Below are 21,687 nucleotides of genomic sequence, written 5' to 3'. Positions count from 1 at the left end.
GATACCCCATCATTGGAAGTGTTCAAGGTCAGGTTGGAGAGGGTTTTGAGGAAGCTCATCTAGTGAAAGATGTCCCTGCCCGTGGCAGGGAGGTGGAACTAGATGATCTTTAAGGTCCCTTCTGACCCAAACCATTCTATGGTTCTATGGGACACACGCAGATGGGATCTCCAGCTGGGAACCAGGGGGATCTAGGATTGACGAGTGTGTCCTACACCCACAGTCAGCAGCCGCAGCCTCAGGTTTGAGAAGAAGCTCGGCCATAGAAAATGTTTCAGTGTCCACAAATGACTCATCTTTCTGTGGCCTCTTACAATGTTTGGCTAGTGCTCTTTTTGAATTTTTGAGTTTGCTTTGCTCTTATGCTACCAGTGCCCAGCAGGCAGACAGGAGGGCCACAGAGCACCACGGGCATCGGTGGCAGGAGGTACGGAGGGCTCTGATGTTAGTTTTAAATGCCAGGCCCTTCCTCTTGTTCACAGTTTAGCAATAAATTGCTAGTGACATCCACCCCATCTAACCTCCCTCTTTGACTTCTCCCACATGCGCCACCACCAGAAGTGACTGTAATTTTGTGCCTGTGCTGCTTTTCTTGGCGGGACCCATGAAAAAGGGGTGAGAGATGCGTTATTCTGACGTTACCACTGTCGCTGCCTAAGAACAGGATCACCAAAATACTTCTATTTTCCCTTTTGTGCTTATGCACGGATGTTGCTGCTGATATTCCCTGAATTCCCCTGAAAAATAAAGAGTGTTTTATCCGTATTCCCCAAGTGCCCCATACAAATGCAAATCAGCTCCGGGTGGTAAATGTTGGTTTGTTTTTTTTCCTGGCTGCCCAGCATCACTTGGCGGGTCTTTTCTCACTTGTTTCTTTTCCTCCCTTTCCTTTAGCCGGTGTGTCCGAAGCGAGGTCCCCAGGAGGGTCAGAGACCTGCTCCATTCCCACACCTCTGCCCTCCTCCTCCTCCTCCTCCTGTTGCCCGTCTTGTTTAAAGCCTATTTGTTTATTAATGCCTCGAGCAGAAAGAGCTGAAGGGCTAGAAATAAACCAGGACTCACTCAAATTCCCTAAGATAACGGTTGGGTGGGCCACACCGGTCCCAAATGAGAACAGTTGGGCACTTTATGTTCTTGCTTTGCTGCCGCAGGGTTCATCTCTTGGATAACATCAAGTAGAAGATCACGGCTGCCGGGAGTCCAGATCAGAAGGAGGAGGGTGACTCTGAACTTTCCCATCACTTTAAATAGGTCAGTGCTTTTTTAGGTAATAAAATACCTAAATGAGGGGCTCCTAAATCCCCCATGAGTGGGATTTTAACCAGTGAGGCTGGTGAGAGTAACAGGTGCTCTAGACCCTTAGGCCAAAGCAGGTGTCTACTCACTTAGCAGATTTATGCACTATTTTTTAAAAAGTACAGCTAGTCAGTAGACTAGGCTGCTGGGTTAAAGCCATGCCTGCTATTTCTTCTTCTGGACTTGGCACATTTTCTTCCATGCCCAAATTTCAGACTGATGCAGGCTCTCTGTGCCCTCAGCGTCTCTTGACTTTTTTCAAATACATGATTTTTAATTGTATTTAAAGCTGCAGCTGAACAGATCTGCAGGTTATGTCAAATGCACACAGGATTACTGCAAGGAGAAGTTAAAAACAAGACATCAACATAAAAATTCAGCTCCAGCAATCCAGCAAATGCAGCCTGCGGGTCCTGCGAGCCCAGGCTGAGCATCGCTGCCAGGTACAACAGCTGGCTTAGTCAGGATCCATCTCTTCCTCCCGTGGGTTTCAGATCAACCAAGCACTTAAATATATGCTTAACTTCAAATGCATGAGTAGCTCCCTCTTCCTGAGATGTTCTTGCAATGGGCTTAGCGCTTAGGATGTCCTTAAACCCAAGTGAAGGGCTGGAGGAGCCCGCGCAGGGCCGAGGGATGCCGCTTCCTTCCCCGCCTGGGTCCACCAAGGTGCTCAAGGTCCCATGAATCGGCTGAGCCCGTGGGCCTGGCTGCGTGTCGCGGCGTTTGGGCCCACGGGGTGGCCCAAGCTGTCTCTTGGGGATGACCGAATTTGGGTGGGAGACACAGGGGACCCAATCCGTCACCCACATCGCTTCATTGCCACCTCCCATCTGCCTGGTGCTGATACTGAGCAGCTTGTTCTGCCCTGAATGCCGCAGCTGAGCTGGTTTCTAAAAAAAGACCTCAGAGTTAAAAAATTCATTTGTGTGGGTTTCCTTTTTTTTTTTTTCCCCCCCTTTTCATCTTCTTTCCTGCTGCTATTCATTTAGCATGAAATAACCTTCCAGATCAATCCGGAAGAGATCATTTGAAACTGTTGCCGTTTTCCCATTGCTAATTGCTGGGTTGAAATCCCATTCGAATCGCCCTGAATACAGAGTCTGATGTTCCTAAGCTAAGTGCCTACCAGGTATTCTCCCCGACAGGCTTTTTTTTTTCCCTGAAAAAAAAACCCAAACCAATCCTGGCTCACTGATTAGTTTTTAATGGGATAATAGCGTCTCCATAGTACGTCTTGTTTCCGAAGCAGAGCCGTGTTTTGGCAGGAACCGACTGCTGCCGAGTTTCACAGGGCTGGAGGGGTGGTTTGGTACTTGCGGACCCAGAAATGAAGCAGTTAATTGCCCTACTGGGAAGGAGGAAATTTCTTGTAAAAATCCAGAACCTGGTTGAACAATGTGGCCTTTTATTTTTCAGCCTTGGAATCAAGCCTGGCTGCCCTTGTAAACAAAGAAAGGAAAGAATCACTGAACCAACCCAACACATAAAAACTGACCATGTCTGTCTTTGAAGTTCCCTTTATGTTGTTTGGAAAACTTGGGATTATAGAGGGGTTTTTTCTTTTTTTTTTCTTTTTTTTTTAAGAAAAAAGAGGGATGGGAGTTAAGGGAAACTTTTTCTTAAACAGAGCAGAAGTCATTAATTAAGTATCCCATTCATCCCCGAGGCACCGGCTCATCAATCAGATTTCTTATTAGCATTCTGATGACCCGCCTGACCCCCCGTCTCTGTACTGTCTGCATGACGACACAGAAAACCAGACCACACACCGAACGGAGGAGGATTATTCGACGCTTTTCCTTACTCCGAGGGGGGACCGAGCCGGGAAGAGGAATGATGACTGACGTTGTTGTTTTGGGTTGAGGCAGGTCAGTAAGCGGCTCCTGGAGAGCTTGGGAGAGTGACACAAGTGGTGTCCTGGTGGGTTTGCTGATGCATGCACAGGGCTGGGACCTGCGGCTTGGTGCCATCGCAGGGTCTCTCTGCACCCATCGTGGTCACGCTAGGCTCAAATGCAGAGCGAAGAACAGGATTTTAGCGCAGTGACCACCGTGCTTTTACCCTTGGGTAACCCCAGCTGGGAAACGATTGCCTCCTGAAAATGTGCTGGCAGCTTCGGGCCCCCTGAGCAGGCTGTGTCCTCGAGGTGGGTAAGGATCTCACATTACCAGTCCTCCAGCCTTTCTCCTTCCAGGCTATTCCAGTTACAAGTAATGAGCTGATTACGTCTTTTCACAACTGCTTTTGGGCAAGTTTTTGCATTGAAAAGAAAAAAGAGGACAGTGACAGCAGCAAGTTACGAGGTGTGCACATCTTTTCTTGAGAGAAAGTCAAACTACAGCAGCCCCTTGCTTAGCACGGGAATCTGCACACGCACACGCATGCACAGAGCACGCAGCCAAGGCTGACCCTGACCGACGCCGGGGAAAGCGGTGGCCCGTGGTGGGAGGCCGCAGTGGGAGATCACCAGCTGCTCTCCGTTACGTTTGCAGCGATGTTACGCAGAGCCGCATGTCAGGGAGGGAGAAAGGCAGGGTGAATGATGTGCCCATGCAACTGCCCTGGTGATGGGTGCAGGAATACGGTGCTGCTCTTAGGGCAGCTTGTTACCAAAAGTGGCTAAGGTTTCTAAATCAGATTGCTTTTACCAGGTGTTATTCTCAAAATAAAAAAATCTGACCTTTTTTTTTTTTAAATGAGGAAGCTGTTTCCCTGGCAAGATAGAAAATTATCTGGTTTACTATTTCTTCCTTCTTCGTGTTTCTCTTTTTCAAAAGCAAAAGTATAATACTGTGTGTGGCGAATGGAAAAACTGGAAAATGTGGATAAAACTGTACAAATTTTCTAAAGTATCTGGGGGGGTTAATTTTTTAAAAAATTTATTTCTTCTTTTTGATTTACTTTAGTTGGAAGGGGTTGTACCTGACCAAGTGTGACATATTCTCCTTTACGTCTTACAGCCCTCGATAGTTACCATCACAGCTCATCTCTGAATTTAGGCAATACTCCCTGAGTCACACCAGAAACTGGTAGGGATTAGGCATCTTCAGGGGTGTGAGCCTCAAAGTTCAGCCCAACAAGAAATGTCCCTCTGGGCAGGGAATAATATCTGATCTCCAGCTAAAATCCCAATGGATAAAACATCCTTGTCTTTGGGGCTCATCCTCAAGGCAGAGGATTGCTGTTACAACCAAAGGGGACATCAGGGAATGACCTGGGGATGCAAGGATGTCCATCAGTCATTGCTGATGGAGGAGGAGATGGGGAGGATGGAAGTGAGAGGGGGCAGCAGTTTGGTCTTTCATGTTCAATGCCAAAGCAGCACCGGGAGCAGATACCTGAACCCAGGGCTTCCCTTCCCAGGCAGGTGCCTTCGGCATGAAGCTGCAGGAACATTTCTGCTCTCTGTCCCAATGGATCCGGAATTATTGGACACCAGCATGAGGGGTGCAAGTCAACTTCTTCTGCACTGTGTTTTTAAATTAGCATTTTATTTTCCTTCTGCTGCATAGTGAAGCTTGCGACACTTCATAGCATCATCTGAGATTTTACTCCATGCATTGGGGGTCAATCTCTTCTCCCAAGTAACAAGCAATAGGACGAGAGGAAACAGCCTCAAGCTGCGCCAGGGGAGGTTTAGGTTGGATATTAGGAAAAAATTCTTCACCAAAAGGGCAGTCAGGCACTGGCACAGGCTGCCCAGGGAAGTGGTGGAGTCCCCATCCCTGGAGGTATTTAAAAGATGTGTAGACGTGGTGCTTGAGGACATGGTTTAGTGGTGGACTTGGCAGTGATAGGTTAATGGTTCGACTTGATGATCTTAAGGGTCTTTTCCAACCTTAATGATTCTATGATTCTATTCCCTGCTATTGTAGAAGCCCAGACACCGATGTTGCAGGTCTCCCCTCCTCTCTTCCTGAGGCACATTACAGTTGTTGATTTGGTCTTTTGTTGGAGTTTATTTCCTATGGTCCAGGGTGTGTAGTGGCATGTGAAATGGATGCTCTACAGACCCTTCTGCCACAGCAACTTCATGTCCTCTCCCTGACAGAGGCCAGAGGAGATCCTTGGGATGAGCACAGAGCAACACTCGCCCTAGACTGTCCCCATCCTCCTCCAATTCGTGGCTTGGGGATCTCTTACTGCGTAGCTGTCGGGGCTCCATGACCCAGATAGTGTCTTCTGGTCCCGCATAAGCCTAAACACATACCACCCAGGCAGCCCCTGTGGCCCCAAGTACCCAATTTTGGCTAATGTCATAGGGGCATAATCAACCCCTCCTTGGCCAATGACTATGGACCAGGGCCAGCAGGATCAACCAGGGCAGCGATTAGGGCAAGCCAGAAATCAGACTATTAGTCAAAGTGGCTGGAAACCAGCTCCCTGGCTACCTGCACAGACACGTCCTCCGTGTGCTCAGAAAGGGTTCTGTGTATCCCAGGCACTTAAAAAAAGGTCGTATTTTTGCTTGGTGATGGGAAGAGCTGGGGTGCTTAGACGGGCAGCTCTTGCAGGCATGCTGATGGTGCCTGGCCCAGGGCATCCTCACAAAGTCACCTCGGGTCTCAGCTCCCTTCTCCCCATAATCCAGAGGAGTCCTTAGGAAGCGTTACCCCCTGGGGTTATTGCTGGACCTTTCTACATGGCCCTTCATGTCATGGGGCAAATCATGGCCTGTGGAGATCAGACTGTGAGGCTCATCTCCATGCCTCCATCACAGCAGATTACTGGTGTGTATTTTGCCTCTGGGAAACACAGAAAGGAATTAAACTTATTACATATTGAAATGATAAGGGTGTGGTTTAGATATCGACAATTAAGTCTAGTTTTCATGGTCCTTGTTAACCGAAGTAGCGCTTGATCTAGTTCCTCCCTGAGGTATCTGCTACGGCCTGTGACTGTCAGTGGTCTTTGTGTGCTGTGCCATGCTATTCAATACTTGGTGTATTTTGAATTTAGATCAGCTGAAATGTCACATATTTCTCTAATGATGTCATTTCTTCCAACAGAGTGGCCTGCGAAGCAGCAAGTAAAAAAAAAAAACAGGGAGGGAAGAATGTGTATTGGGTAGATACTGCCACAAAAGAGATCAGATGGGAAGAGACTTGCTATGTGGAAGACCTGAAAAATGCACAAAGAGTTGCGAGGAAGAAGGCTCACATCCCTTCCATCTCCAGTGCAGCAAATGAGGAGGTGAGTTCGACTGGGTAGAAGCTTGGTGGCTGCTGATCTGCTGCCAGACCATCTGACACAGCGATCAGATGTTGTTTGCAAAGCCTGAATAAATTAAATTCCATGTACACGGAACAAATTTAAACAGGATCTCTGGTGCCAGCAGCTCCTCTTATCGCTTTGTAGGCTGTTCGCGTTCCCTGGCAGATAATCACCATGACTAACATTTATCTGACACAGCCAATTTTGCTACCCAAATCTGTTTTCTGACCTTAACTGACTATTCACAGAAATGACAGTCCCCCCTCCAATAGTATAAATGCTAACAAAGCTCTCCTAGGAAATAGCTGAGTTTTGGGGACACTTTATAAAGTCAAAATAAGATGCAATTGGTGCTCCAGAGAGCTGGATGGAGGGGCTCAATGCTTTTTATTTCTTCATCTTAGTATTTGTGGTAGTTTCCTTCATCTCATTTATTTCTTTTGCTGTTGTGTGTTGCATCTTCAAATATAGAAAGACTTTGTGCAGTTGGATGGCCACGCCAGAGAAAGAGCTACCTGCCATGCTCTTCATGCCAACTTGACTTCTGCTCTTTCTTTCTCTGCTGTATTTTCAAGAGGTCTGTTAGGCAGGAAAGGCCGGCACGAGTGTTTGGTGATGCAGTGAAAGGCACTGGGGAATTGACCAGGGTTCAGATGAACCTGACATGATTGAAAAAGGAGAGGTTTAACTTCGAGCAGCTCCTCACGCTGTTCACCATGGGGCTGCATGTGGTGCTGGCTCCAGCCTGTGGTGCGAGCTGGGGCTGAGAGAGGAGAAGAAGGAAGGACCAGGGCAGATACACACGGGTCTGCCTGTGGCTTGTTAGCAGATTTCTAATCTAACAGGGCTCTGTTGCCCAGACCAATCCCCTTTACTGACCCGTGTTTCCATAGATCTCCACTCAAGTCACGTGCACTATGAATCCCCAGTTTATCCTCTCAAGACACAGACTGGGCAGGAGGGCAAGAAGCGCTTGCTGTCTAGACAGAGAAACCTTTATCCACAATGAATTTTTAAGCACTTGAGAGTTAACATATCTTTCTCAAGAACTGAATTCTTCAAGTAGATCTGCCCATCCCTTCCAAAAGTCTGTTGTTAGTTTTTTCTTTGAGTCTTTCTCTTTCTGATTCTTCCTCCATGAGGCCCATACTGTCCCATGAACCCATACCACGCTTCTAAGGAAAATCCACCTTTAAATAGTGGATTTGGGCCATGTGTTCATTCTGCAGTGGTCCAGACCTAGTGGTCCTCACCTGAAGGTCAGAGCTGAAGGCCCCAGACTGCAGAGGGATGGCTTAAAGATGGTCCCTTGCAAAAAAAAATCACCAGACTTCCTCCAAATAGGTCTAAATAAACTGCGTCTGGGCAAAATTGAATGCACAATGTTTGTACTTCCATATCTTGCATGTCTGGCTGTTTGTGAGGGGTACCAGGCTCAGAACTGCACCAAGTCATTGTCAAAAGTGCCCACTCTGTATGTGTCTGAGCCTGAATCCCCTCACCCTTCAAGGTTTCCCAGTGGTTTCTCTTCTTCCTCCTTGTGCTGCCACCAGAAGACTGAGTTTTCCCTATATTGATGACTCTTTCCGCCCAAGTTGAATGAGTTCTCCATATTCCCATTCAGATCCTTCTTAAAAGTCCCTTCCATAGGCCCAAAAGAAATATTTCAAAGCCCTACCCCAGAGAAGATATTGCCCTTCCTCACCTTCATTTTCCTAGAGCACCCAGCCATACGGGCAGGGCTTACTGCATCTGGGAACTATTTGTTGTAGTGTCTGTACATTCTTGACGTGAAGCTAATTATGGATATTTTCAGATCTTATTAAGCTTTTTAAGCTTAATAGGTGGGGTTAGATGACTTGGAGAATTTGTAAAGAGATGCTCTGCATTTTGTCTTTCCAATTTTGGTCCCAGTCTGGTCTAAACCTGTAATGAACAGAAACAGTTACTGGCTGGGAGTTTTCCCCTCAAAAAGGAGTGTGGTGACCTCTGAGTGGCTAAAAAGCATTTTCAGGACATTTTGGGCAACTGTCCTACACTGATTTGACACCTATATCTCCAAAGGAAGTCGGCCGAGTTGGCAGGTGCCCTAAACTTTTAAGGTCTGGTTTGATTAGCTTGATCATGGGGACTCCCTTCAAGGTCAGTGGGAAAACAGGCAATCGCAAGGCAGGATCACTAAAATAGGGCAGAAAAGTTACTCTGGACCTGCCTGTTTCTCTCTGCCAACAAGAATCATAGAATCCTTTAGGTTGGAAAAGACCCTTAAGATTATTGAGTCCAACCATTAACGTAACACTGCCAAGTCCACCACTAAACCATGTCGCTAAGCGCCACGTCCACAGAAGAGGAGCTGTGGGTGAGATGCTCACGTGGGGTCCTCTTCGATAGCCACAATCAGTGGCTTTTGGGTCTTTTTTAATTGCTTGTCAGTGTCTGTATTTGGCAGTCTGGTGGGCAGCATCTCATGGTCCTTATTGAGGTGAATTATGGCTGTGGGGATGGCTGTGCCTGGGTGCAGGCTGCAACAGCCGGGCTCCCGGAGGGAGCAACGAGACCCTCGCACAGGTCACCCGAGGGAGGGTGGGCAGCGTGCAAACCCTCCACCCTCCAGCTGGGACCCCCCTGACACCACCAAAAGGAAGACAAGAGCATGAACACACAAAAAGGGGAGAGCTTGAATGTCTTGATCAAAATCCAAGCCCCCAAGAAGGGCGCTGCCAAAATCCACCTCGCACGAACTCAGCAGCCCCCAACACGCGTGGTGGTTTGGACACGCTAAGCAGGAGCGGCCACGTTCCCACCGCCGGGCGCGCAGCGATATGACGGCATGCCAAAGGTTCTTTAGGGGCTGAGGGGGGGAAAAAAATCCTGGCATAGAATTTAAAATGTGCTCTAACCTTTTCTGCAAACTGAAAGCAAGAAAAATGCTCATAAAACTACTCTTTGTGCACAGAAAGAAGTCCGTTTTTATACTGTTGCTAAGTTCCTTATTGTTTTCTGGCTGTTTTTTGTGTTTCTGTGGCAGCCTTTTCTGTGGGCCTCTTTCAGTGACTTAGCTATATTGGCCTGCAGATAATTAGATCAGTGCTATCATTTTCACTGTCCTTTTTCCTCTGGGGCTATTTGCATGATAATGGCAGTTTGTGCGACTCTCTCCCTTCGTCTCCCTCTCTCTTTTAACAAGACACCATTTCTAAACATGAAATAATTCAGGGAACAATCTGCGAGTGGCTCTGTTAAGAAAAGACTGAAAACATCTGGTTAAGAAAACATTTCTGGTAACCAAAAATCCAACGTTTTTCTTAACTATAGCTTTTTAAAAAAAAAGGTGTTTGGTTTTTTTTTTTTTTACAGTATTTTTAGTCTGTATGTATCTGGTCTATGCAAAGTTCCTAATCACAGCATGCTCCCACTCTGGGTATATACGTGTATATAATGATTTATTATGTGTTTATCTAGATAATTTATAGACAAGTAAGATATTAGAATTTAAACTCTTAATGAATCATATGAACATTTAAAAGGTAGCTGTGTGCCACAGAATGGTTTTGAACCCCTCTTGCTGTGAACAAAGTCTTCCATTCAGCAAGATATGCCCAAATCTAAGCATGAGAGTAAACCCATTGAAATCCAGAGGTTGGTTTGGGTGGTTGACGCTTGTGTTGTGCTGATTTAGGGTCTGGGGCTTTCCATGTGAGAATGTATCGGGGCCAAGGGTGGGCCGAAGAAGCGCTTTGTGCAGGAGCAGGGACTCCTGCGTCCCCAAGTCCCACAGACCGGTGGCCATCTCGGCCTGCAGACTGTGCTGCACCAAGGAGAAGGTTATTTTTGCTGTATGAAAGGGGCCTTGGGATCAATTCCTGCTCCTGATGAGATTAAACTCCCTGCAGACGTACCTCAGCAGGGGAGAAAATAAATGGTGAAAAAAATAAAGGGAGTTAATAAAATTAGTGCTGGTATCAGGAAATCATGATATGCATTTGAGATAAGACCTGAGTTTGCCTCCCAGAAAGGACATCTGTGGAGCGGATCCTGGAGGGAATTAATGCGGAGCCTTGGATTTCCCCATGGCAGCCCAGCAAGGGGCATTGGATGTCCCGCTCCCAACATTTTTTGACATGGATCTGTCAGATCTTCATGTCACCCTGTCAAAAACATATTTCTGGTCCAGAACTCAGAGGCCTCCTCGGAGCAGCCCAGGCCTGCAGTGGGTGGGGGGTGAGGCTGGGAATAGAAAATCATATTTGCCTGTTTAGTTAAGCTGTTAAAAAGTGCTTGGGTGGGGGCATTTTGCTGAAGGAAATGACCTTTCTAGTGGGCCATTTTCAACAGGCAAAACTGGTCACCATTTTGATAGCATTTTCAGTTAAAAACAAAGCAATTAAAATTCCACAATTGTCCTTTTTTATGAAAAAAAAAATCTTGGAAAGAAACAGAGTTTAACCATTTAAATACTGGGACACAGTGCTGACCAACATTTAAAGATGGTCTTGTGATGCAAATATCTCCCAACCATTGTAACACACCAGAAAAAAAAAATTTCCTTTAGGTAAATACCTGGGCTCTGCTGTTGTCTGCCATGGGGTCCCACAGCTGCCACCATTTCAGGACCTGAGCCCCAGCCCTCTCCCTGGGGCTGACGCAGACGAGGCAGTGCCAGAGCAGCTCCGTAGGCAGAGGCCGCCTTTTTGCCAGCATCATCATGTTATACATCCATCAGCTGAGCTGCACTGGGTTTATTTAAGAGACATAAAGGAACACGAAGAGTTAGGATAGCATTGCTGTAGTCGTAGGTACCTGAAGTCATGTCCATGGCAGGGGCTCTCCAGCGTGGTTGAAGCATCATTTGAGAGCTACCTGGAGCAAGAGAGGGCTGAGCCCAGGCCATGGGAGAGCTGCAAGGAAAAGCTGAGTTTAGCTCATAGCTACATGGAGGGAAGATGCCACATGTCATATGAAGATTTTGGCATGGGGTTTCCTGGCTCAGGAAAATTGGTTATTCCCAACTAGAGGGCGAAGAGACAGGGAGCGGCTCACCAGAGTCATGCGACTCATTGATGCTCAGCAGTTCTGAAAATTAGGTACATTAATTCGGGTTATTCATCACTTGGTGAAAGTCAGTGGAAATGGCTTCACTGGAGGCTGGGCATGGTCCTTACTTCAGAGCATAAATAATGAATGAGAAGACTTCTTTCCGAAACACTGGTGCCAGGCTGTGTATGGCCACAGACCACACACCAGGCAGCACCCAGCCCTCTTCTGCGCTCCCCCATGGTGTGGATGGTGCACAGCCGGACCTCTGAGAAACACCTCAGTGCCTTTGGTTTCAGTGACTAGTTTGAGATACGTGAAGACTGTTTTGCAGCATTTGCTAAATCCTCACATTACGTAAGATTTGAGGAGCTCCTGTTCTCCCCAAAACCATGTAGCACCTCCTGTCAAAGCCTGTAGGAACCATGAGATCAAATAAACTGGTTCCTGCCAAGCAAACAGAGATTAGCAGAAGGATAGTGTGCAGCAAACAAGACGGTGCTTGACGTTAGTTGCTATTTGTTTGCATTTCACATTTTATGTCCACCCAGCAAAGCATTTCCAAGCAGCACCCTGCACGACTAGCGAAAATAAAGGAATGAGTTTGATCTCAAAACCCATGTTTACTTGCAGAAAAGTCTCTGAGTGAAGATAAAAAGCTGCAAATTTCAAGGAATAAACAAGGACTGAGGAAAAAAAAAAAAGAAAAAATATTTCTCAATAATATGAAAAGTAGTTTGCTTTGTTATTCTTTTCAAGTATCTGTAAATGCTTCCTCAATGCATATTTCTACCAGTAGCCAAGTGCCGGACTATGAGCAGGATTTAATGAAATGAAATTACAATTTCAACCCCCAAAACTCTTTCCTGAAGAGGCAAGTGATGGTTTTGCACAGCTCTTGTAGTGGTGACAGAGAGCCACCAGCAATACACCCAAGTTCTGCATTCAAGAAAGCAGCCCACGAAAGTTATCATCAAATGCATTATTTTTGCAGCAAAGTTCATGGTTTTGCAACTTTTGTGGGATTTTGATCTACACCGGGACATTTTTAATCCAGTCATAAATAATTATGCAAAATTTAGGTGGAAGGCTGATATATTGCAGCTAATACTCTTCCTGAATGCTCATGTTTTCAGAGAGTATGAAAAAATATTTAACCTACTAAAGGCAACTTCAGTGAAGAGCTGAAAGCCTGCTGCCATCACCTTCAAAATTATATAAAGGATTTGAACAAAAGTTACGATACTGTGAAGATGAGTGTTTCTCCAACTGGGAAGTTTATATAATGAAAAACCAGCTACAATCTGAAACAGTGAAAGCAACACAAAGTTTTTTCAGCTGGTGCTGAGGTTTGTTTTCAGATGATCTGCCTCAAGAATTAGGTTTGGACATGTCCCTTCCCCATTGCATGCTTCTTCTGATCTTCTCGTCCTTAAGCTTCCAGTCTACCTTCCCATAGATAGATTTCCTTCACAATGTATCATATATAAAGTGCATAACACAGCTGTGGAACAATATTTATGACCGCTCAGATGAAGGAGAACAAGGTGGCGATGATGGAAGAGCAACCCCAGTTTTATGCTGAAGTAACCCCACTGAAATAAGGAATTCCACTCTTATAAAACCATGAGGTGGGTCAGGCTCAGCTGAACGATGGACTTTCCTGTTCATTCAGGAAATTAAATATAGTTCCCCTGTGTGTGGGCCACGTTTCAGCTGAGCCCTGCACTCCTCACATGGGTGAAACGACCATTGCCTTATGAGCAATGTGATCCCAGACCAGGGCGCTGCAGGACTGGGCTGCGTACATCCCTAAGATTTCACAAAATACTGGCAAACGGGAAATAAAGTCCCTCCCTGATGAATTTATGAACTTGGTTCCAGTGGAAACGTACGAAGTTGATTGGATGAGGGCCTGAAGTGAACCACTATTTTTTTTTCCAGTTCTAAACCATATCTGGGTTTTTTTTTCCTTCTTTCTTAAAATAGGCATATAAAAAAAATCTCAGGTTGAATGTTTACAGTCCACCTCAGACACCTGTGTGTAGCTCAGCAATACTTTGATGAAACCCAGAAGTCTCCAGCAGCATCTCAGAGCTCAGCCCAGCCCGGGCAAGGACCGGGAGATCCTTTATGGGATTTCGTGATGGAGTGATGATCCCGTAAACACAGACAGCACAGCTTTGTGCTTCATCCTTGCACAGCTCTTTCCCATGTGGTGAAATGCTTACAAACACACGTCACCCACTCACCGGTGCCAGCAGAACCACCAAAACCTGCTTTTCCCTTTCTTCTGAGGAAATATATCCCGGGAGAACATGAAACGCCCACCGAGGTTGGAAGAGGGGAAGGGAAACTGAGACAATGGCACCCAGAGACTGCAAGAGGAAAACTTGGCTTCGTTTGCAGGGTGCCAGCTTCGCAGTCCCGTGTCCACTAATAATTTCATTTGTATAAAATACTATCTCTAAGAAGCTAACACTGTAAAGGAAGGAACCGTGTATACGCACACATATGAGCATGCATCATTTGAAGTGGTCTATAGTGATTTAAGGCAGGTGGGGACTGGATCTACATAAGCCGCACAGTCTTATATCTACACACATATACCAAATTTGGGTTAAGTGGCTTAAATTTGACTTAGGTGGAATATGCCTTTCATCCCTCCTTCTGATTTTCCTCAATATTTTATTGTTGGTTTTTCTTTCTTTATTAGTGGGGAAGCAAACCAGTACGTTTTAAAATTTCTCGCACTGTTGCAAGTACAAACTTCCTGAAGATTTTAGCCTGTTTGCAAGAGATTCAGTAAAATGAAGATTTTTTTTAGGTCAACATTTTCTTCTGGCAGACTGAGCCTGAAGTGCACTTTATTTCCCTTTAATTTAACAGCTCCAGCAGCTTTTCCAGTTAAATCGACTGTTCATTATTGAGCCCATTTATGAAGGGCTGTGCAGTGCAGTTTAATGAATCCCTGGCACAAAGCTCCCTTTCAGCGTAGGGAAAGAATAGCAGCCTATTTAGGTCCTGTAGGGCTGTATGTCAAAGGCTGCCTATAATACTTGTCAGGGAAGGGCAGAAATTCCCACTGATATAAGAATGTGCAAGAAATCAACTCTCACAACCAACTCGCCGATTAAGACGCGATCAGGAAATGAGACTGTAGGTTGCGAGCGGTGACACCTGTTTGGGCAGCCAGATTTTCCCATAACTCGATAACCATATGGGCCATACAACCAGCCAGGGAAAAAAAAAAGTCCTCCTTCCCCTGTCATAGAGATTTTCTTACTTTCACGCTGCCTTCCCGATGCTGCGGTGAAAGGAAAACGGGTGTTGTGAATTGTGAGGGCTGAGCTCGGTGCTGGATTTGGTTTGCCTTCCCCCAGGGAAGGTTTTGCTAGTGATCGTAGAACCATAGAATGGTTTGGGATGGAAGGGACCTTTAAAGGCCATCCAGTCCATCCCCCCTGCAATGGGCAGGGACATCTGCAACCAGATCAGGTTGCTCAGAGCCCCATCCAGCCTGGCCTTGAATGTTTCCAAGGATGGGGCATCTACCACCTCTCTGGGCAACCCGTTCCAGTGTTTCACCACCCTCATGGTAAAAAATTTCTTCCTTATATCCAGTCTGAATCTACCCTCTTTTAGTGATGGGGCACAGCATGAGATGTTTCCTTCAGGCTGGATCCCACTACCTGTCCCTGCATTGCAGAGGGTTTACCCCGGTGTTGGGCACTGAGACAGGCGGTCCTGCGAGCATCAGGAGGGCGGACTCAGCTTCTGGAACCACCTCCAGTGAGGAGCTGCTCCACAAAAGTGCTGGCACCGTAATGCGGTCCTCAGCGGTGCAAGGCTTTCTTTTTTGTGTAAGGCGTGCTCTCCTTGCTGCGCCACTCAGTCCGTAAGGATAACAAATTGATCTTCTTGAAAAGGGCTTGATCGTGTGGCTACGAGCTCAATTTGTGGCCGGCGCAAAGCATTAGTGACCACAGCGTGTCCCTGCTCCCTTCAATTCGCAGGGTGACCATGCTGCAGTTCCCTCTAAAAAAGCCAAACTTGACACCAAGGGCATCGTGCTGGAGAGCCTTGGTTAATCTCCAGAGCTGGTCGATGCTGCTGCCTGTAATGAACAAGAAAATAAACGAACCTAGATACATTTCCTACACAAAAGTGGGCAAGAAAATAGCAGTAGAGCCCCTGGAGTCCCTTAGTGAGCACTGACCGCTGTCCTGCGGGATGGAGGTTTGGGGTGGGGGAAGCGCTTCTGCAGCCACTTCCCTCACCTCGATCTGATGGGGGGAGGGAGAGGAGGGACCAGGACATCTGGTCCAAGCATTTGCCTGGGGCTGGGGCTATTTTGTGGATCTAATCCCAGCACTTCCCGGACATTAGACCTTGCCAGTGAGCCGCGGTGGATCGCTGGTGGGACGTGAGAGCCACCCTGCGCAGGCTGAGCATTGGCATCCTGAAAGAGCACAGGCAGAAGAGAAGTGTTGGCTTGTAGAGCCGCTGGGAAAGAGAGACATTTTGCAGGAATATCCAAACCGCTATTTCCTTGGAAAAATTAAGTTTCTTTGCAAGTTGTTGACATCAAGTGGCTTAGCAAATTTCCCTCCACGCATTGCCCAACTTGGGGTAATCAGCTCTGCTTGAGAGAACACGGAGAATAAGCATGTTTAATGCAATTATGAAGGCTTTCTAAATCTCCAGATCTGGTTGAGAATATGTAAATTTGGCTGCTTAGCACCACTGAATGCAAACTTTCCTTTGCATGCCTGGCAATTGTTTTAATACTCACCAAGTTTTAGGGGGTAATAAAGTCTCCTGCTAAACCGTAGCTGAGCTCTCAAAGCCGTTCAACAGAATGAATTTAGCCTTACTGAAGAGAAGCCGGGGCTTTCAGCTTTTTTTTCTCTAAGCCACCAGATATTTAGCCACTCTGCATATAATACCACCCAGACTCATTAACAACCCCCTTTAGACAGGGTATGAAATATTGCCGCTATAACGCTGAAGCAGATGCTAACTTGAGGACAACTTCGTTGCTGCTCTATTACAGAGTCATTTTACATTGCTCAGATAAGAAATGCTCCCAAAGCGGCTGCACATCCAGCGACAGATAGTGATCCCTGTTTTCTAGACCCCACGTGCAGTTTGAAATGGCCTCAAAGTGGATGCAAAACTGTCTAGCGGAGCACAGAGGGGATATATATATATATATATGTTGTTCTTTACATTTCCCCGTCAATAAGGGAGCTTGGAGCAGGCTGCAAAGCTTGACAGGGCTTGACAGGACCTCAGGGTAAAGGCTTGGGTTGCTTGGGTCACTTGTACTTGAGCTAAGTAGTTTAAATCCACCTCCTATGTATACATACTCATTCCGATACGGAGAGATATATAGACTTCCCATAGCCCTCTGCTTACCAGTATTTTTCCTTCAGTTACACAGCTGCACTCAGAGCAACTCCCCAACGAAGAGACTGCGGGAGGCTCCAGCAGAGCAGGCTTTGCAAGGAGACCCAGCCCAGATGCGCCGGCACCAGAGCCCAGGCTGTGCCTGGGACGGCGAGGCTCTGCCTGCCGATGGGACCCTGCTGAGACGCAGGTGAGGGACCAAGAAAATCAGCATTTTGGTTTTGTAGAGGATTTTGAGCCTTTTTTTTCCTCTCATGAACTATGGGCTTCCTCCTTTTTTCTCCTTGCAATGCTTGCTTTGCATTCGGCAAATGTTTGGAACCACAGTGAGGTGAATTTGCCTGATTTTTCCCTTTTTTTACCACTAAGTACAGTCTTAGGAGCCTGTTGCCCTTTTCTTCTGCAGAGTTTTGCTTTCCGTTTTTCCTTCCGATATAAAACTGCTGCATTTCCGATGAATCGACGCAGACCAAGAAAACTCACTTCATTTCAGTCAAAATCAGATATGCATCTTTATTCAATCATTTGGACATATAAAATCACTGAAAATAAATCTGGAGCTCAAAGGGTTGAGGTTGTTCTGCATCAATGTAAAATTTTTCTAAAGGAAAATCAACCAAATACCTTTTCCCCCCGGAAAAGACAAGATAGTTCTTTCAGGAGCTGTTAGCAGTCGATATTGAAGATTCATACTGCTGCTTCGCTAAACCCGTGCAAGTAAAAATCTTCCGTTTTAACTGAAAGCAACCCAGCCACTTAAAATCTCTACTGGATTTTCTCAGGACTTGACCTGACTGGGAAAATACAATATGCTGGGTAACGTGCATAGCAATGAGCTTGGGAAAAGAAAAAAAAAACAAAACCAAACAAAAACCCACAAAACTTTGCAAATTACTTTAGGCTTGTGCATGCTGGCGGGCGTCTCCGTGCCCTCGCACCTAGAGCCGTGCGGGTGATGCAGCACCGGCGGCTCGGCCCTCGGGCGGAGGAAGGCGCCTTGAGCCGAGCGGCTGCGGGAGGGGGGCAGCGCCGGGGGGGCTGGCTGTGCGTCTGCTCGGGGGTTGTCTGTGCGTCTGGCTCCGGCAGGTGCGGGTACCTGTCCCTGGTGCGGGTACCTGTCCCGGGGTGCTGTGTGTACCTGTCTCGGGGGCTGTGTACCTGTCCCGGGGTGCGGGTACCTGTCCCGGGTGCGGGTACCTGTCCCGGGGCTGTGTGTACCTGTCCCGCGGCTGTGTGTACCTGTCCCGGGGTGCGGGTACCTGTCCCGGGGCTGTGTGTACCTGTCCCGCGGCTGTGTGTACCTGTCCCGGGGTGCGGGTACCTGTCCCGGGGCTGTGTGTACCTGTCCCGGGGTGCGGGTACCTGTCCCGGGTGCGGGTACCTGTCCCGGGGCTGTGTGTACCTGTCCCGCGGCTGTGTGTACCTGTCCCGGGGTGCGGGTACCTGTCCCGGGGCTGTGTGTACCTGTCCCGGGGTGCGGGTACCTGTCCCGTGTGCGGGTACCTGTCCCGGGGCTGTGTGTACCTGTCCCGCGGCTGTGTGTACCTGTCCCGGGGTGCGGGTACCTGTCCCGGGGCTGTGTGTACCTGTCCCGGGGTGCGGGTACCTGTCCCGTGTGCGGGTACCTGTCCCGGGGCTGTGTGTACCTGTCCCGCGGCTGTGTGTACCTGTCCCGGGGTGCGGGTACCTGTCCCGGGGCTGTGTGTACCTGTCCCGGGGTGCGGGTACCTGTCCCGGGTGCGGGTACCTGTCCCGGGGCTGTGTGTACCTGTCCCGCGGCTGTGTGTACCTGTCCCGGGGTGCGGGTACCTGTCCCGGGGCTGTGTGTACCTGTCCCGGGGTGCGGGTACCTGTCCCGGGTGCGGGTACCTGTCCCGGGGCTGTGTGTACCTGTCCCGGGGTGCGGGTACCTGTCCCGGGTGCGGGTACCTGTCCCGGGGCTGTGTGTACCTGTCCCGCGGCTGTGTGTACCTGTCCCGGGGTGCGGGTACCTGTCCCGGGGCTGTGTGTACCTGTCCCGGGGTGCGGGTACCTGTCCCGGGTGCGGGTACCTGTCCCGGGGGGCTGTGTGTACCTGTCCCGGGTGCGGGTACCTGTCCCGGGGCTGTGTGTACCTGTCCCGCGGCTGTGTGTACCTGTCCCGGGGTGCGGGTACCTGTCCCGGGGCTGTGTGTACCTGTCCCGGGGTGCGGGTACCTGTCCCGTGTGCGGGTACCTGTCCCGGGGCTGTGTGTACCTGTCCCGCGGCTGTGTGTACCTGTCCCGGGGTGCGGGTACCTGTCCCGGGGCTGTGTGTACCTGTCCCGGGGTGCGGGTACCTGTCCCGGGTGCGGGTACCTGTCCCGGGGCTGTGTGTACCCGCCCCGGGGCTGATGCTCGCCGCCGCCGCTCTCCCCGGCCGGGGGCTGGCCGCAGCCGGCCCGGCCCGGCCCCCGGGGGCCCGGCGGGGAGGCGGGGAGGGCCGGGGCCGGCCCCGCTCCTGAGCCCTCCTCCTCCCCCGCCCGCCGCCTTTTCCCCGCCGCCGCCGCCGCCCGCCCGCCCCGCGCAGCCCTGCGGAGCTCGGGGCGGCGGGGCCCCGCCGCCGGCCATGGCCGTGCCAGCCGCGCTGCTCAGCCCCCACCACCTCCTCTCCTTCTGCTTCCCCGCCGGCGGCGGCCTGCTGGGCTATGCCGACCTGGAGAAGGGCTACGAGGGCGGCGGCGGGGGCGAGGCGGGGGACTTTAAAGAAGCCACCCGGGACCTGCTGAGCTTCATCGACTCGGCCTCCAGCAACATCAAGCTGGCGCTGGACAAGCCGGTGAAGTCCAAGCGGAAGGTGAACCACAGGAAGTACCTGCAGAAGCAGATCAAGCGCTGCACCGGCATCATCGCCGCCGCCCCGCCGCCGCCGCCGCCGCCCGCTCCGCCGCCGCCCGCCGCCTCCTCCCCGCCCGCCGCCTGCCCCGCCAAGCCCCCGCCGCGCCGGGAGGCCTCGCAGGCGGCCAGCAGCCTCCAGAGCAAGAGCCTGGCCGCCCTCTTCGGCTCGCTGCAGCCGGGCCGGGCGGCGGCGGCGGGCGGCGGCGAGGCGGCGGGCGGCGGGGCGGTGGGCGGCGGCGGCGGCGGCGGCGGCGGGGCGGCGGGCGGCCCGCGGAAGGTGCCGCTGCGGGACCGCAACCTGCCGCCCTCCTTCTTCACGGAGCCGGCGCTGCCCGCCGCTGCTCCCGCCGCCTCCCGCGGGCCGCCGCCGGGCGCCAAGGAGCTGGAGAAGGGCGGCGGTGGAGGCGGCGCGGAGGCGGCCGAGTTCTTCGAGCTGCTGGGCCCCGAGTACGGCGGGCTCCTGCCCGAGCACCCCGCCCCGCCGGACGCCTTCCCCGGCGGCGCCGCCGCCCGCCTGCCCGCCGAGCTGGGCCTGGAGCACGGCCTCTACGAAGCCCCGCTGCCGCTGCCCGCCGCCCACCACCCGCTGCTGGGCGGGCTGCTCTACCCCGAGCCGCCCTGGAGCCCGGCCGGGCCCTGCAGCCCGCCCAAGAAGGCGTCGGCCGAGGCGCTGCGCCCGCTCTACCCCGGCGGCGGGGAGCCGGCCCCCGGCGGCGGCGAGGAGCCGGGCGGGCACCTGTCGGCGGGCTTCGCCCCCTTCTTCCCCGAGTGCCCGCTGCCCCCGCCGCAGGTGCCCTACGACTACAGCGCCGGCTACCACCGGGCCGGCTACTCGGGGCTGTAGGGCAGCGCCGGGGCCCGGCCCCGGCCCCGGCCCCGGCCCCGACCCGCTCGGCCCGGGGCGATGGAAGGGGCGAGCGGGGAGCGGGCCGCCCGCCGCCGGGGCCCGAGGGGCGCTCGGGGGGGCGTGGGGGCCTCCCGCCTGCGTCCGTGTGTCCCTGCCCCGCCCCGACCCACGGCCAGGGCCCCCGCAGGACTCGGCCTTGTGCTCTGCGAGTCGCCTCCTCCTGCCGTTTGGGAGGCGCTGCAAATAAAATGTGAAATATTGGGTTCCTTCAGGTGTTTTTCTAGCGGCCGGTGACTCCCTTTCCTTAGCCTTCCTTAGGGTCAGGTTGTGTCTTACTGTAGGCGGACGCGGCTCGGTGTACCTGTCTTACGCGACCTTGCAACGGGGGCTGCTCTTCTTGAAGGCAGCCGTGACCACCTGTAAATGATCCCAGTCTAAAAGTAAAACTCGGTCAGCTCTTGCGGCGCGGTTAAAATTTTTCCCAGGCTTGCCTGCATCGCAAGTGCTGGCGGGCGTTCAGCTGAGGACGCAAAAGGCGAGAGAAAACAAAACAAAAAAGTGAAGCAAAATTAAAAATGCTGCTACCAAAACTTAGTGTCCTGAAATTTAACAATGTCTTGCAGGATCTTGCAAACAGCAGTTTACAGCGATACGTAAGTTAATTGATGGCGTAAGTTCGGGACAAAAATGTATTGTAGCCGCTGCAGCGATGTGATTCCTACGGGCCGTTGGATTTCTTCCAGGAATGTGTCAAAGCTCGGAAAGCAGTGCAGCTCGGGCTCATTGTGTACAGGAGATTATTTGATAATCATTTAAGTTATGTAAAAGAGTCTATGATAGGTCCTATAAAAATAAAGCTACACAATAGATCTAAGGTCTGTGGTTGTTACTGCCGTTGAAATGCAGCGTTCAAGGGGCTTTCACCGCGCCTCCGTCCTCTGTAATGGTTTCTTGGCAGGAGTTAAGACGGGCAGTGGTTTTTGTCTTTCCTAAATCTTTTGAAACGCCGTATTTTATCCACGGCG

At 50.5% G+C, this 21,687-nt stretch overlaps 1 protein-coding gene and 1 long non-coding RNA gene across 2 annotated transcripts; both read left to right on the top strand.

The window, feature by feature from the left end:
- The first annotated feature begins 2,338 nt into the window (after positions 1-2,338).
- On the top strand, positions 2,339-17,417 carry LOC148055947 (uncharacterized). Its single transcript, XR_015704961.1, has 3 exons — positions 2,339-3,167; positions 6,309-6,492; positions 16,986-17,417. It is a non-coding gene; the product is annotated as an uncharacterized LOC148055947 (long non-coding RNA).
- A 2,091-nt stretch (positions 17,418-19,508) lies between these two features.
- On the top strand, positions 19,509-21,536 carry FAM181B (family with sequence similarity 181 member B). Its single transcript, XM_087757679.1, has one exon. It carries the CDS (start codon positions 19,547-19,549, stop codon positions 20,657-20,659), a length of 1,113 nt encoding a protein of 370 aa, XP_087613805.1. The 5' UTR covers positions 19,509-19,546; the 3' UTR covers positions 20,660-21,536.
- Positions 21,537-21,687: the final 151 nt, after the last annotated feature.

The sequence above is a fragment of the Nipponia nippon genome, unplaced genomic scaffold, assembly GCF_047370975.1.
Source record: "Nipponia nippon isolate SJK-2023a ecotype South Korea unplaced genomic scaffold, ASM4737097v1 scaffold_2, whole genome shotgun sequence".
Lineage (NCBI taxonomy): Eukaryota > Metazoa > Chordata > Aves > Pelecaniformes > Threskiornithidae > Nipponia > Nipponia nippon.
Note: the sequence above shows the minus strand (reverse complement) of the source record. Positions and strands in the feature narration are given on the sequence as shown.